General features: G+C 57.0%; 1 protein-coding gene across 22 annotated transcripts in view; it reads left to right on the top strand.

Annotated features, from left to right (window-relative positions):
* Nucleotides 1-16,415, top strand: part of CTBP1 (C-terminal binding protein 1) — a 38,048-nt gene that overhangs the window by 15,528 nt on the left and 6,105 nt on the right. For all 22 annotated transcript variants that reach the window (XR_013417121.1, XR_013417122.1, XM_078001478.1 and 19 more), the window contains 2 exon segments: nt 5,629-5,773; nt 8,158-8,364. Coding sequence is in view for 20 of the 22 variants with exons in the window: in XM_078001478.1 (XP_077857604.1) it covers nt 5,629-5,773; nt 8,158-8,364 (352 nt within the window). In the remaining 2 variants the exon portion in view is untranslated.

The following is a 16,415-nucleotide window of genomic DNA, read 5'->3' as shown; positions in this document are numbered from 1 at the left end:
GTCTGCAGGCTTTGGTGTGGGAGGAAACTGAGCGCTTGCTTCATGTGTCACTGTTAGTCAGGAATTTGTGCCTCCTGGGGCAGAAACTTCCCGCATAGCTGTTTGGATGTCGCTGCTGTCTGAGTGCCGTGGAGGGAGAGAATGTGATACCGTCAGTGCGGTCATAGGAAGAACAGAAAGAATGTCGGGGCCTGGGAGGCACCCCGCTGTTAAGGTTCAGGATTAGGATTTTATTGATACCGTGGGTGGGGGGATGTCACTGACGAGGACACAAGACTCAGCACAGCACCCCCCGCCTGCTTTGGAATTGCCGAAGGAGAAGGGTTTTCAGCCCAGCACTGCACATCTGATCAAACTGCTGAGCAAGAAAAAGGAAGGCCTGGGGCCCGGAGGCTGCGTCCGGTGTGGGCTGCGGGGCCTGGAGCGGCAGGGCAGCTCTGGGAGGGCACAGGATGCAGTGGTCCGCAACGACCTGCAGCCAGCTGGACAGTCACACTCCTGCAAGACAAGCATCTCCCGGCCTTGGGGGTAGGGAGGCCGCCAGAAAGCCCCGCCGGACAGAGGTGCTGGGGCTGTGCAGGAAACGAAGTGATAGAAATCCGGGAAAAACACACAAGCTGGCGTTGTCATGGTGACCGGGAAAAACACACAGGCTGGCGTTGTCATGGTGACCGGGAAAAACACACAGGCTGGCGTTGTCATGGTGATGGAGTGCAGGACAAGCCCCTTGATCTCTTGCTGGCAGCCGGCACAGAGACAGGCTGCCGTGGGCTCTGAACTTAATACCAGGTCACAGTCGCTTCTAGGAGCAAGAGGACGGATAACCCATGCCATATACTGGGGCCTGTTTCCAGGCAGACTGCCCAGTGCCCAGCTGAGCCTTGGGTGCAGTGCGGCCCCCACAGTGCATGTCCAGACCCCAGGACCCACTCTCAGGTCTAGAAGATCTAGTTGGGTAGTGTTGGTACCACCAAGAGTGGACAGGACAGAGGAGCAGAGACGGCCCCACCCAGCAGGACGCAAGGACTCGGGCAGTGGCTTTTCAGGTGTGTGGGCTGAGAACTGGGGAGTTGGTGAATTCTGGGGCCCCTGGGGTAGCCATTCGGGAATGGCAGCAGCTCCCCCAACCGCAGATGCTCACTGCCCACAGAAGCGGCCACGTGTTTGAATGAAGAGCAGTTAGAGGAACATTTGCAAGAGAATGTGTTTACTCACTGAGGTTATGACAACACAGAAAATAACAACTCTTTCTGTAGAAAATGTGATACTACAGAGGAAAAGGTCACTTTGATTAAATGGCAATTAGAAATAACAACATTGCAAGGCCGGGTGCAGCAGCTCACGGCTATAATCCCAGCACTTTAGGAGGCCGAGGCGGGTGGATCACTTGAGGTCAGGAGTTCGAGACCAGCCTGGGCAACATGGTGAAACCCTGTCTCTACTGAAAATACAAGAATTAGCCATGCATGGTGGTGCATGCCTATAGTCCCAGATACTCAGGAGGCTGAGGCAGGAGAATCTCTGGAATCCAAGAGGCAGAGGTTGCACCAAGCCAAGACTGTGCCACTGCACTCCAGCCTGGGCAACAGAGCGAGACTCTGTGTAAAAAATAAAAAAAAGGAAAAAAGGAAAGACGTAGTAAAACAAATTTTAAAAATAAAAACAGGTGAGAGATAGGGGTTGGGTATTTTCAATTTGTGTGCCAGCCTAAGGGTGAATGTCTGATACAATCAGAGCTGGTGCAGGGGCCGTGCCTGTAATCCCAGCGTATCCAGAGGCCAAGGCCGGAGGATCGCCTCAGCCTAGGAAGTCAAGTCTGCAGTGAGTCATGATTACACCACTGCAGTCCGGCGAGATCCTGTCTGTAATATAAATAAATGTAAAAGTCTGTGTATTCAGAGACTCCTCCCAATCAGTAGGAAATAGAAAAATTCCAGCGGAAAATGGATGAGGGCAGCGGCGTTTGGGTATAGACAGAGCGATGTATGAGAACCGGGGTGCCCCTCCCGGGTTCTCATGGGTGCAGCAGTCACCACCGGTAACCACTGGCCTGGCCTGCACCGAGCCCTGCACCAGCCATGTTGAGGGAGCCTGAGCCTGTCCCTTCATATGGAACAGAAACGGCCATACCAGTCTCGATGGTGCTTTGGCAGTTTCTCTGGAAATCTGAAACCTGCGGTCTTCGGCCCAGCCCCACCCTGGGCCTGCATGTGGCTGCGTGTCGTAGAGAAGCATCTGCCCTGATGTTGACCTGATGTGAGCAGCAGTTTCAGAGTAAGCCACACCTGTGCACGAGGTCTGGAAAGGTAAGTGCGATGTCACTGAGTCCTGAGCACAGGAGAAGCAGGTAGCGGAACTGCATGGCCGGAGTTGGGCCTGGCAGGCCCCTTCCTGACCCCCAAGAGCTGGCTGCCACCAGCAGCCTCCTGGTGTCCTGGGGTCTGTTTCTAGCCCGGTGGCAGCCGAGCTTCCTGGGCACCCGGCTTTCCCCAGGCCTGCTCTGAGCACTGGAGTTGAGGGCACTGAGCAGAGGGGGGCTGAGCCCCTGGCAGTGCAGGGGACACACCAGTGGGTACTGGCTGGGGGTGGCTTCTGGGAGGCTGCTGGGTCCTGATCTAAAGGAGCACAGCTGGCTGTACCCACCTCCTGCAGACTTCCTCCGTGGGAGACTGAGGCAGTAGGCAGGGTGGAGCAGCCACGTGGCAGCCACGAGGGGGACAGGAAGGTAGACCCTGAGGCTGACGAGCCGCTGTGGCACCCTGGCCTGTGGACCTGTGGATGTCGTGGCCGCCACGTGGTAAAGCGTACACGCTAGTGGCTCTGGCGCTGCAGCTGAGCACAGGCCAACCTGGTACGTGGCTGCGGTCGGGGCATGGGGTCTCCAAGCCGTGTTGAGATTCCTGTAGTGAGAACACATTCACCTAATACGTTGTTAAAAATATAATCAGTAAGGAGAAGGGCAAGGTCCTGAAAAAAGTGCATTAAGAAACGTGCCCGGGCAAGTGAGTAAAGCCTCGTCAGGGGGCAGCTTGCACTTCCCAGCTCAGCTGGGTCTTCAGCCTCTGCAGCTGGTTGAGCCCAGAGCCCGAAGGAGGCCCTCGGCCGGTGCACGTTTCATCTTCTCAGAACTTACCTCGATGAGATAAAAAAATGTTCATCGCGGAAGAGCCAACGTGGGAAGCAACCTTAAGGCCGCACACAAGAATATTCTTCATGTTCACATGAATCGATCGCCGTCTGATCCGAATGTGCGGGAGGTGACGTGCCACAGTTCAGAATCAACTTTTCAAAGCCCATGGCCGATGCTCAGAGCGAAAGCAAGCTGTTGCCTGCGTACACACAAGCCCGTGTGGTGTCTCTCTCCAGCCTGTCCATGCCGAGCCTCTGTGTGCACACCGTGGGAGCAGCCCCTGCATGTCCAGCTGTCCAGGCCGGGCCCCCGGGCTCATGTCTGGCGCCAGGCCTGTCCCTTACCCCATGGCCCATCTCCCACTGCGCCTCTGCCCACCACTCGCATGCACCGCGCCTCCTGCCCACAGTGGGTGCCGACGAAGCACCTGCAAGCGACTCCCTCTTAGCTGCAGCTGTTCTGCCAAGCTGCCCAAGGCACCTCCTGGGTGTGTGGGCGCCCATCTCCAATCCACACAGCGCAGGGGTCTTTCTGGCTGCACCGCTCGCCGCTACCCACGGCCGTGCACCAGTCACCCACTGCTGGCCTCTGCCCGTGCTGTCCTCCTTATGGCCTCACCCAGTCCACACTACATCTGGTCAGGTCTGGTACGCCAGGGGTCGCCCCGTCCACACTGTGTCTGGTGCACCAGGGGTCTGCACGGATGCAGCCTCAAAGCCTTCCCAGGAGGCCCGGGGCAGCCATCAGCCCTGTCTGAACTGATGAGTGCTACGCCCATTCCTCTGCGATCTGGGCAGATGCCTCCCTGCCTCCTGCGGCCGAGCTGCTCCAACTTTCCCTTTGTCCTGGAGAACGCCTAGGCCAACCCGGGGCTCCCCTGCCCTGCTGCCCAGCCTCTGCCATGGCCCTGGTCTGTGTGGTCCCCCATGGTCCTATCCTCTAGGTCCCCTGCAGTGGGCAGGAGGGAAGGGAGGCTGTGCCAGCCTCAAAAGGAACCATCTGTTCTGGCCGAGCTGGAGGTCCGGGCACTGGAGGAGAAGGGGTTGCAGCTGGGTGGTGAGCGTCTTCCTGGGGGCTGCCCTCACCCCCCCCAACGTGTGCCTGCCCAACACCAGCTGCTCTACCCAGGGCCCGGGCAGAGTCAGCTCCCACAGGACACCCTGCGGTCCAGCAACCCAGGCACTGCTGCCCAGGATCGGCAGGCTCCACATACGGCGGGAAGGGAGGGAAAGACGCTGCCTAGGCCCCGGCGAGCTCTGTGCTGAGCCCGTGGTGTTGGTCGGTCAGGAGTACCTGGGGCCCCGCTGGCAGGGGGTGGGTGGGAGTCACGTCTTCACGGGAGGCTCAGTGGTGTCTCCCGGGACTCAGACGTGCCCATGTGGACGAGGCCTGCGCGTCCTGGTGTCCTGAGCTGTGGCTGTTTGCATAGAGCCCCTCTGCACCCACGTTGGGCGTTGTCACGCACAAGTGTGGGATGCGTGAGTGTGGGATGCACGAGTGTGGATGCACGTGTGTGGGTGTTTTCAGGTGTGGGTAGATGCACAGGTGGTGCACACACACCCCCACCCTGTGCCCAGTGCCGTGCGTGGTTCTTCTGCCTAGGGCACTTCCTCCACCTATGTGCCTCTGCACCCCACGCTGCCCCGCCCTCCCTGGACTGGGGGTAACTGGGAGCCCTTGGTAGGGCGGGGTTGGCGGTGACCACAGCAACACCTGGTGCTGGCTGAGTGGAGGCGCCAGGGTTGGGCTGCTGTGCTGTGTGCTGGGTCTGCATTTGTCGGAATTCGTTCCGGTCTAGAATTTGTCATGGAAACTGAAATTACAAGCATGACTGTTATGAACATAGCTCAAATCCAAGCCTTGCTAGCCATGCTGTGCCCGCTGTGGGCAGCATTTCTGGGCGGGTTCTCAGGCGACACGGGGGCAGTGTGTGCTCCTGTGGTGGTGTCCTTGTGGCTGGGTGGCCCCTGTCTGTCTCTGCCCACGTGCTCGTGTGCCCCAGGGACTTACCACTTTCTACCCGCACCCCTGGGCCTGCAGGTCTCAGGTGCCCCGGCCGCCCCCACCCAGCCGCGCCTGCTCAGCATCCTTCCTGGGTGTGACTGCACCCCCCGTCCTGTGTCCTTGCCTGGTGCAACCCCATTTCTTCCACAAGGCTGGGCAGAGTCTCAGGGTGGGGCGCACACTCAAAAGGAAACATCTCAGCTGCCACAGTGGGAAGCAGGTGACTCTGACCAGTGCCAGCCTGCAGCCTACACGTGGCTGAGGACGCTGCGGCGGGAATTGCTGGGACTCCGGATGCCTGGGCAGGGGTTGAGGGGTAGCGCATGGTGGGGAGGTGTTCATGTGGCCTCCCCCAGTGTCCAGGCTGGTGCTTGGGGAACAGAGCCTGAGGGCCACAGACTAGTTTCCCAGCCAGGCTCAGCCCCACCCCCGAAGGCCAAGCTTGAGGCTCTGCAGGCGCTGGGCTCAGCCCGTGTGTTTTCTCCTCGCTGTAGGTCCTGAACGAGGCCGTGGGGGCCCTGATGTACCACACTATCACACTCACCAGGGAGGACCTGGAGAAGTTCAAAGCCCTCCGCATCATCGTCCGGATCGGCAGTGGTTTTGACAACATTGACATCAAGTCGGCCGGGGATTTAGGTAGGCCGGCTCCGAATTATCTCCTGTGCCCATGCATGCGAGCTCCGTCCCGTCTTGCTTCATCCATGGAGGCTTCACTGCCACACCAAGGACCCCGTTGCACATCGCCTGGTATGGCTGGCTGTGGCGTGCAGTCCCATCTAGGGCCAGCGTGAGGCTGCAGCTGTTCTGTTCCTCACAGAGCCTCACCTCAGGGCACTTCCTCTCTTTTGGGCAGTAGGAAATCCAGCTGCGACTTCACACAGGTCTGCATGCATGTCTAGCTGGTGCCCCTTGCTTGGGTATCGGGGCCCTGGGGGTGAGGGGCAGGGGCGTCAGAGTGTGGCTGTAATAGGGCTCATAGGTCTCTCTCCCAAGACACAGCGGGAACAGCGGGGTGTGTCGCAACCCAGTACACATGCACTCAGCACGTGGAACACACACACAGAACACGCACATCTGCACCCGTGCACATGCACTCAGCACAATGCACGTGCACTCAGCACACAGAACATGTACACTCAACACACAGAGCATGCACACACATCTGCACCCGTGCACGTGTGGTCAGCACGCAGAACACACACATCTGCACCCATGCACGTGCACTAAGTACTCGGAATGTGCACACTCAGCACACAGAACATGCACATGCATCTGCACCCGTTCATGTACCCTCAGCACATGGAACACTCAGAGGACACGCACGTCCGCACCCGTGCACGTGCACTTAGCACACGGAACACGCACACAGCACACAGAACACGCAGACGTGTCTGCACCTATGCTCATGTACTCAGCACATGGAACACTCACAGAACACGCACGTCCGTACCCATGCACCTACACACGCACACGGAACGTACCCACGTGTCTGCACCCATGCGCACTCATTAGAACAAACTCAGGGCGGTGCTTGGCCGTCCTGCGTGGAGCGCACTTTGTTTTCTGCCAGGCTCCGTCTGTTGTGGGTTGTTTTTGTTGGTTTTTTTTTTTTGAGACGGAGTCTCGCTCTGTTGCCCAGGCTGGAGTGCAGTGGCGCGATCTCGGCTCACTGCTGCTTCCGCCGGTGCCCATGGGCCAAAGCCGTGTGCCAGCCGCCTCCCGCCTTTGTCTCTGTGGCGGCATCCTGGGAAAGGCCGGCTGTGGTGTCAGGCGCAGGCCCGGCTGTGCGGTGTTGGGTGCAGTCCTGGCTGTGCGGTGTCGGGTGCAGGCCTGGTGCTTTCTGAGCGACCCCTGCTGTTTACCATCTCCGTTGCCCATGGAGTTTCCCAGGCCCGGGCTCTGTTCTTCAGCCAGGGACAGTCTGGGGCACCGCTGGGATCTGGCCCACACTCCAACGTCCCACAGTCAGGAGGCCTTTCTTCCAATCTCGTGTGGTGCTTGGCTTGGCTCTCCCTCAGTCTCCCTTGTTTAACGTTTTTACGTCCAAGTGAGTTGTGTCTGGGGCGATGTGGGATCCCAGCCTTGGCCTTGTGCAGCGCCTGCCCGCGCTGCCCCACGTCAGGCCCCCTCCCGACCCTCGGAACCCCTCACGGAACCACACGGTCCTGTCCAGCCTCCGGGCATATGAATGCAGCCCTGTCCTGGCCTCCTGCCCCTTCCTCCTCCCCAGAGAGACGGACGGCCAGTTGGACGGCCAGTCACAGGAGTGCAATCATCTGAATGGGGCGGGAAGTGCCGTGCAGGGGAGGCGCTGGCCAGGGACAGGCCAGGGATGAGGATAAATAGGCTCAGGGAGGGGCCCTGGCCGGGGAAGGGCCTGCCTCTGGGACAAGGCTGGGAGCGGGCAGTAGGGGTTACACTCGAGAGAAATGGGATGGATTTGCTTTCTAGGAATGGCTCCAGCTGCAGTGTTATTGACTGCGGGGTGTAGGGCATGGAGGGCGGAAGGGACTGCGGGGGCCTGGCTTGGCCTGGGGGAGGCCTGAGGACATGTGCGGATGTCCATGTAGGGGTGTGCAGGTGGGGCCAGCACCCAGATTCTGACCTGGCCGCAGCCTCCCCGCAGGGTCCCCCTGGAGGAATCAGGGCAGCGAGGTGACGCGGGGAGACATGTGCTTGTCTCTGCCTGGGCTCCCAATGCTGAGTTGGGAGGGGTCAGGGCAGCGTCTCACGCCCTGGCCCCACCACACACCGAGCAGTTTGCGAGCGTGTGCTGCCACGTGAACCTAAAGTGGAGGTGGGGCTCCAGCCACAGGGCACAGGCGCCAGGCCAGGTGCTCTGTTGCCCCCGAGCCTGGGAGATGTGCGTTCATTTCGTGGCCTCCCAGGGTGGCCTTGGGGACGTGGCCTTTGGCTTCTTCCTCGGGAAGCTTCAAACCTGCTCCAGCCACAGTAGCCCTGGTGTCCTCCCAGAGGCTGGGCCTGGCCTGGAGGTGACCGCCGTGTCCTTGTCCCCACAGGCATCGCCGTCTGCAACGTGCCTGCGGCGTCTGTGGAGGAGACGGCCGACTCGACGCTGTGCCACATCCTGAACCTGTACCGGCGGGCCACCTGGCTGCACCAGGCATTGCGGGAGGGCACGCGAGTCCAGAGCGTCGAGCAGATCCGCGAGGTGGCGTCCGGCGCCGCCAGGATCCGTGGGGAGACCTTGGGCATCATCGGACTCGGTGCGTCAGCCACAGCTCCATGCCCGTGACCCTCCCTGTGCCTGGCGCTGCTGCTCTTCAGCCGTGCCCAGAAGGAGAGGCCCAGGGCGGGGCGGGGCTGCGGGTGTCGGTCCCAACCCAGGACAGGACTGAGTGCAGCCCAGGCGCCAGGGCCCAGGAATCCCAGGCTGTGTGCCCTACGTACGCGGACGTCACAGCACACGTGGGCCTTACACGGGCACACACGGATGTCACAGCACACGCGGATGTCACAGCACACGCGGATGTCACAGCACACACAGCCTCACACAGACATCACAGCACACACATGGGTCTCACACTGGCCTTCACAGATATCACAACACCACAGCACACGTGTGAGCCTCACACAGACAGCACGGCACACACTGACATCACACACGGACGTCACAGCACACATACAGGCCTGCACGGATGGCACATGTGCCACAGCACACGTGGCCTCACAGATGCCACAGTACACATGACCGCATGGGCACACACAGACATGACACATGGACGTCACAGGACACACATGGACCTCAAGGGCACACACATAATACACGGATGTCACAGCACATAGCCTCACACAGATATCACAATACACACGTGGGTCTCACACCGGCCTGCATGGACGTCATAGCACACACGGCCTGTACAGATATCACATAGAACACCACAGCACACATGGGCCTCACGCAGACATCACTGCACACACAGACATCATACACGGATGTCACAGCACACATGTGGGCCTCACACAGGCCTGCACTGATGTCCCACATGCCACAGCACACGTGTGGGCCTCAGACATCACACATGGACATCACAACACACACGTGGGCCTTACACAGGTACACACAGACAACACAGACGTCATAGCACCCACAGCCTCACACAGCACACACATGGGCCTCAGGCCTGCGCAGACATCACACGGACGTCACACACGTGAACTCCACACAGACATCACATGTGGATGTCACAGCACACACGGGCCACACGGGGACATGCAGATGTCACGGCACACATGGATATCACACGGCACACATGGGCATCACACGGATATCACAGCATACACGATACCACGTGGACACACACCGGTGTCAGTCATGGGCACATGGGCATACAGACACGGGCATACGTGTGGGCACACACATCAACCACGGTCTAGCACGCGCTCACCCCTTGAGGCCTCTGGGGCTGGCTGCGTGGATCCTGCTGGGGCTGGGGTTCGGGCAGCCGCGGGCTTCCTCCGCTGTCACCAGCAGCCGGCCCTGCGCCCGGGGAGTGGTTTGCCCCTCAGCGACCCCTTGCTCTTCATTTGCCCACTCGCTCTGCAGCCGCCTGTCCTGGGCCCAGCACCGTCCTGGGTCCAGCATGCAGCAGTGAGCAGGCCCCACACAGCCAGGCCCAGGTTGAGCTCAGAGCAGCAAGCGTGTGTGTGTGTGTGCGCGTGTGTGTGTGATCCTAGAGTGGAGCCATGTCTTGAGAGAGAGGAGCTGGGAGAGGCCAAGCGAGGTCACGGGGGAGCATCTGGGCGGGGCCCAGGTGTGAGGTGGGAAGCGGGAAGGTGCTCCTGTAGAGGGTTCTTAGAGAGGGTGGGTGGGGGGTGGTGTCCCTTTTCTGAAGACTCCCTGGACACCTTGGCCCAGGTGCCTGTCTCCCCAGATCGTGGGTTCCTAGGAGCTGCCTGCGCCATTCCCCAGGAGGCCCCGTGGGGATGCGAGGACCTTGCCGTGCCGGGGATTCCCCTTGACCGGCCGGCCCCCCGCTTCCCAAACATCCAGGCAGCCCACTCCTGCTGACCGCTGTCCTTGTCCCGGCAGCGTGTGGGGAATCAGATGTTTCGGGTGGTCTCGGTGAGGCAGACACACCTGGGTTAGTGGGAGAGGTTGGCTCACGGATGTGCATGGAACACGTGCTTGTTTCTTCCTGGACACATCTCTCACGGCCTTGCTGGTGCCCCCACCAGGACCCCAGGGCTGGCTGGAACCTGTGAGGATCCCGGAGCCCTGAGGTGCCCATTCCTCATACCTCTGCCCTTCTGAGGCCTGGGCGGCCCCTCCCGCCTCAGGGCCATGGCCCGTGTGTGGTTTGTTGAAGGAGGGAAGGAGGGAGAGTGGGTAGGTCGGGGCAGAGGTCAGAAGGGGCCGGGGACTCAGGGCTCTGTGGACCTTCAGCTCCATGGGCTGTGCACCGGCCTTGTGCAGGAGCAGTGCCTCAGCTGTCTCCAGAGCAAGCCCACAGGGTGGGAGGGGCCTCATGTGTGCCTTGCCTGCAGGGCGCCGCCTGTCCCGCAGCCACAGGTCTGACACCTCACCTGGGGTGTATGAGGGACTGGGATGTGGGGGGTTGTGGGCTATGTCTGTGTGTGGCCAGGGATGTCTGTAGTTCCCCTGGTAAGAGCAGGTGGGTGTGTGGTCTCCAGAGTCCTGTAACCTGTCTCTCCTGGGGTTGGGGTCTGTGGTTCCAGCCCTGAAGGCCCCACCCTCCCCGTGGCCACTCTGAGGCCTGAGGGTGGTGCCTGCCCAGGCTGAGTGTGGAACTGGGCCCAGCCGGCCCCTTCCAGGGCCCCGTGCTGAGTGGGGGTTGGAGCACCCAGGTCAGGATGCCCTCAGAGAGCAGGGCTGTGGCCACCCCCTTCCTTGAGGACCCCACCTGCCAAAGCCCCCACCCAGGCCTGGCCTGAGGAGTGCGGGTGGCTCCTGGCGTCCTGGGGAGTGCAGGGTGGACCTGGCAGGTTGTGGGGGTCTGCCATGGGCGTTCTCCCCTGCAGTGGCCCAGGTCGTCCTGTGGGCTCTCAGGCCGGCGTCCCTGGAGCGGCTGGGCTGCTTCCCTTGCTCTGGGCGCGGGCCCCTCTGCCTGTGGTGAACTCGTGGTGACCCAGGCCAGGTCAAAGCTCCTTCGGCCTTGGGAGCTGAGGAGAGCAGTTCCGTCCTTAGGGACACAAGTCCCCTGACGCTGCAGCCTCTACCTCATGGACAGGGACCCCTACCCCAGCCTGGCCGCCCACCTGGCACCTGCGCCCCCCTGCCCCTCGCCCTTGTCCCTGAACCCCATCCCCACCCTCTGGGAGAGCCTCGTGCTCTGGGTGGGGCCCGTGCTGGGCACCAGCCACTCAGGCTCTCCCAGGGTGTGCCTGTCCCGATCTGCCCTCTGCTGGGCACACCCTGTGTCTGGGTTGTTCTTAGCGTGGAATCCACGCGTGTGGTGACTACAGGAACGTGGAAGCCCTGGGCAGTGTGTGGTTCACGGTGTTGCTGCCACTCGGTGCGACGAGGCGGTGGCCGCCTCTGCTCTATGAGGCTCTGGTGCTGTGACTTACGTCTGCTTCTTGTTTTTTTCTTTCCTCCCTCCTTCCTTCCTTCCTTCTGAAAAATGCACTATCTTAGGTGCACACAGGAAAACATTGTACAAAGAACCCACCAGCACGTCAGCAGAGCAGGCTTCTGCACACAGCTGCCTCAGGCCCCTTCTCTCGCCGCGGCCCCACAGTGACCCGGGTCCCGCTTCCTAGAGCAGAGGGCCTTCCCCGGCTCTGCCGAGGTGGGATCGCGGGCACGCAGCCTTCTGTGTCGGCCTCGCGTCAGTCGGGGTGATGCCTCCGGGTCTCATCTGTGTTTTCGCATGACCCACAGTTTCTGATAACGTGAACACAGCACGATTCGCTTCTCCAGACTCTTGGTGATGCATTTTCTAAGCTTTTGGCCAATATCACAAACAAAACTTCTGTGAACACATTTCTGCCCGTCTTTTTTGTGCACATAGACGGCTCATGCCTCTTGGGTTTGTACCTAGGAGTGGAGTTTCTGAGTCCCAGAGCAGGACGTTTTTTCACGTGGAAGGAGTTGCCTTTCTTCAGGCAGGTGCACAGCGTCACGCCCGGCAGCCGCATATCCTTGCCAGCACTCCGTGTTGGAGTCTGTGTAATTCTAGCCCTTCCAGCAGGAATTTTGTAATATTTTTATTTTAACCTACAGTTTCCTGATAACTGAGGGAGTCGAGCACCTCTTTATACCCCTGGCCACTGGGAGCACCTTCTTTTGCATGTTGGTTACGAAGCCCTCATGTAGTCTGCATCTGGTTCTTGTCAGATCGACACACTGTGGATATTTTTATAATTTCAAAATGCTTGTTTTTACATATTTACCAATATCTCAGGCCGTGGCTTGACTTTTCACTTTCTTGACATCTCTCTGACGAGAACACGTTTTCAGTTTTTATGAAGCCCAGCGTATCACCCGTTTTTTCGGTGAATACCTTTTGTGTCCTGAGGAATCTCTGTTTACCCCAGGGTCATCCAGGTTCTCTGTGTTTTCTTCTGGAAGCTTCTACCTCTAGGTCCAGGGTCTTCTGGGTTGCCACTGAGGCGTGGTGTGAGGCTGGGGTCATGGCCCGCCCTTTCCCGGGATGGCAGGTCCCTGCGGCACGATGCGCCGAGGCACCCTCCTTCCCGTTGGCGTGGCTTCTCTGCGGAAAGGCAGTTGGCCACATGTGAGTGGGTCTGTCTGGACTCCTCTGTTCCGTGGACCTGTTTTTCTTCCCTTTCTCCCGTGTTACACTGTCTGCACGGCTGTGAGCCTTGAGATCTTCCACCGTGTTCTTCACAAGGGTCTTGGCTGTTTTAGGTCCTGCTATGCATTTCCGTTTCCATTCTGGAATCAGCTCGTCAATTTTCATTTTGTTGAGTCCTTAAAATCAGTTTTGGGAACGCTGACTTCCTAATAATATTGAATCTTCAGGACACAAATACCATGTCTCCATTTATTTTCACTTTTCTTAACAGTGTTTCATCGTTATCAGTAGAAGGTTTCAACAGTGTTTCATCGTTATCAGTAGAAGGTTTCCACGTAGTTCATTAAGTTTATCGTTAGGCATTTGGCATTTGTAATGCTGTTACAAATTTTGTTGTTGTTGTTGTTTCTTTGTTTTTTTGAGACGGTCTCAGTCTGTCACCCAGGCTGGAGTACAGTGGCGTGATTTCAGCACACTGCCATCTCTGCCTTTTTTTTTCTTTTTGAAACGGAGTCTCACTCTGTCGCCTAGGCTGGAGTACAGTGGTGTGATTTCAGCTCACTGCAACCTCCGCTTCCTGGGTTCAAACGATTCTCCTACCTCAGCCTCCTGAGTAGCTGGGATTACAGACGCATGCCACTACACCTGGTTAATTTTTGTACTTTTAGTAGAGACAGGGTTTCGCCATGTTGGCCAGGCTCGAACTCCTGACTTCAAGTGATCCACCCGCCTTGGCCTCCCAAAGTATTGGGATTACAGGCATGAGCCACTGTGCCCAGCCTAATTGTTTCTTGATGTTTGGTTATTAGTAGGTAGAAATACACTTCAGTTTTGTAAACCAACCTCATATCCCACAGCCTTCTAAATTCTCCATATTAGGCTGGGTGCAGTGGCTTGTGCCTGCTATTGTAGTGAGTTATGAGGCCAAGGCCGGAGGATCACCAGGAGTTAGAGACCAGCCTGGATGGCATAATGAGACCTGCCTCTGCCAAAAACAGATTCTCTTGAATTTTCTCTTGCACACACTGCTGTGTCACCTGCAGATAAACACAGATTTACATTTTCCTTTCTGATCTCTGTGCCTTTTATTTAATTTCTTTATTTTTGCCTTTTTTGCATTAGCTACAATCGTCAGTAGCAGTGACTTGCAGGTATTACTGTCTTGATGTGGGAGAAAAAGTTTTTGATATTTCACCATTAAGTAGGACGTTTGCTTTCGTGTTTTTGTGGTCTAACTAATTGGTCTGATGTTGAGGTAACCATCCCAGCTCTTTTGATCAGTGTTTATGTGGTATGTCTTTTTTCATCCTTTTAATTTCAGCTTATCTCTGTTCTTATATTTATCATTCAGATGAATGGTCTTGCTCTGTCACTCAGGCTGGAGTGTGGTGGTACAGTCATGACTCACTGCAGCCTTGAGCACTGGGGCTCAAGAGATCCTCTTGCCTTAGCCTCCGAAGTAGTTAGGACTATAGGTGTGTGCCACTGCAATTTTTAAAAATTTATTATTATTATTATTATTATTATTTTGGTAGAGACAAGGTCTTGCTGTGTTGCCCAGGATGGTCTTAAACTCCTGGGCTCAAGTGGTCACCCTGCCTTGGCCTCCCAAAATGCTGGGATTACCGGTGTGAGCCATGGCGCCTGGCTTCTGTGTGTGCGTTTAAAGTGTGTCTGTTATTAATAGTTTATAGTTGGTTCCGCTTTCTTTTTTCAGTCTGACAGTCTTTGCCTCTTGAGTGTTCCGTTCATTTAGTTTTAGTGTAATTGCTGCTCATTTGGATTTCAGTGTCGTCTGGCTACATGTTTTCTGTTCATCCTTGTTTTTCCTTTCTGGCCTTCTTGTATGTTAATCAAGTGTTAAATGATTCCTTGCATCTGTTGTTGCTTTTTAATCTATACCGACTGCTTAGTGATCGTGTTTAGTTTTACTTTAGAGATTAGGATATGCCTTCGTAACTCACTGCCATCCGGCATAACCTGTGAAGCCTCGTCGAGGGCGGTAAGAGGCCTGCGGAGGCTCCTCTCACCCTTGGGCTGCTGCCCTCGGGCCCATTTTCTACGTCTGTTGTGCGGAAAACCATACAAGAAGCTGTCAGTCATGAGTGTTTCAACGTCAGGCCGATTTTCCACGTCTGTTAGGCAGTAAACCATACAAGAAGCTGTCAGTCATGAGTGTTTCAAGGAATTTTTCAGTAATTTTTGTTTTTGAATATTGACCGACACATCCACCCTTTCTGCCTCGTTTATCCCACCCCCGATTCTGGCTGTCGTCGGGCATCACGTTCCTGTAGCCTACAGACCCTGTTAGAAACGTGGCTCACCAGTGAACGATTCCCTCCGCTTTTGTCTGAAAATGTGTTTTGCCTTTTTTTTTTTTTTTTTTGGTAGAAGATCGAGTCTCGCTCTGTCGCTCAGGCTGGAGTATGGTGGCGCGATCTCGGATCACTGCAATCTCCACCTCCTGGGTTCACGCCATTCTCCTGCCTCAGCCTCCGGAGTAGCTGGGACTACAGGCGCCCGCCACCTCGCCCGGCTGACTTTTTGTATTTTTAGTAGAGACGGGGTTTCACCATGGTGGCCAGGCTGGTCTCGAACTCCTGACCTCGTGATCCGCCCGCCTCAGCCTCCCAGAGTGCTGGGATTACAGGCGTGAGCCACCACAGCCTGTTCTTTAAAAAAAGTTTGATTTTTTTTTGTTTTTTTTTTTTTTTGAGACGGAGTCTCGCTGTGTCGCCCAGGCTGGAATGCAGTGGCCGGATCTCAGCTCATTGCAAGCTCCGCCTCCCGGGTTTTTATGCCATTCTCCTGCCTCAGCCTCCCGAGTAGCTGGGACTACAGGCGCCCACCACCTCGCCCGGCTAGTTTTTTGTATTTTTTAGTAGAGACGGGGTTTCACCGTGTTAGCCAGGATGGTCTCGAACTCCTGACCTCGTGATCCGCCCGTCTCGGCCTCCCAAAGTGCTGGGATTACAGGCTTGAGCCACCGCGCCCGGCCTAAAAAAAGTTTTTTTAATTCTTTTCTCTCTGCTTCTGTTTGGATGCCATCTGCTGACTTTGAGCCCCAGCCTTCAAGCTCCCGATCCTTTTCTTGCTGTTAGCTTCGTCCAGGGAGTTCCATTTCAGAGGGATGTTTTTGTTCTGGAATTTCTATGTGGTTCTTTATAGAGTTGCCATTCGTCTTCCAGAATCCTCCATTTTTCTGCTGTTTACATCAACACTTGCTGTCATCTCTGAGCATGTTTATAGTAGTTATTTAGGAGCTTTTGCTGGCTGATTCCAGCCTTGGTCATCTGCAGGTCTGTCCGCTTCTAGTGTTTTATTCTAATTAGAAGCCACATCTTCCTACCTCTTCACCTGCATCATCATAATTTCTTATCATAAGCCAGACATCGTATGGAAAAGAATGGCAGAGACTAAAGTGAAGAACCATCTCGCCCCAGCAGCCACTGCTGTCCTGTGTCAGGTGTGGCCGGCGCTGGCCTGCGCCTCTAGCTGGTTTTCGCCACCGGCAGCCGGACTCCCTGGGGCTTTCT

Source organism: Macaca mulatta, chromosome 5, assembly GCF_049350105.2.
Source record: "Macaca mulatta isolate MMU2019108-1 chromosome 5, T2T-MMU8v2.0, whole genome shotgun sequence".
Classification (NCBI taxonomy): Eukaryota; Metazoa; Chordata; class Mammalia; order Primates; family Cercopithecidae; genus Macaca; species Macaca mulatta.
This window is presented reverse-complemented; position numbering and strand designations above follow the sequence as displayed.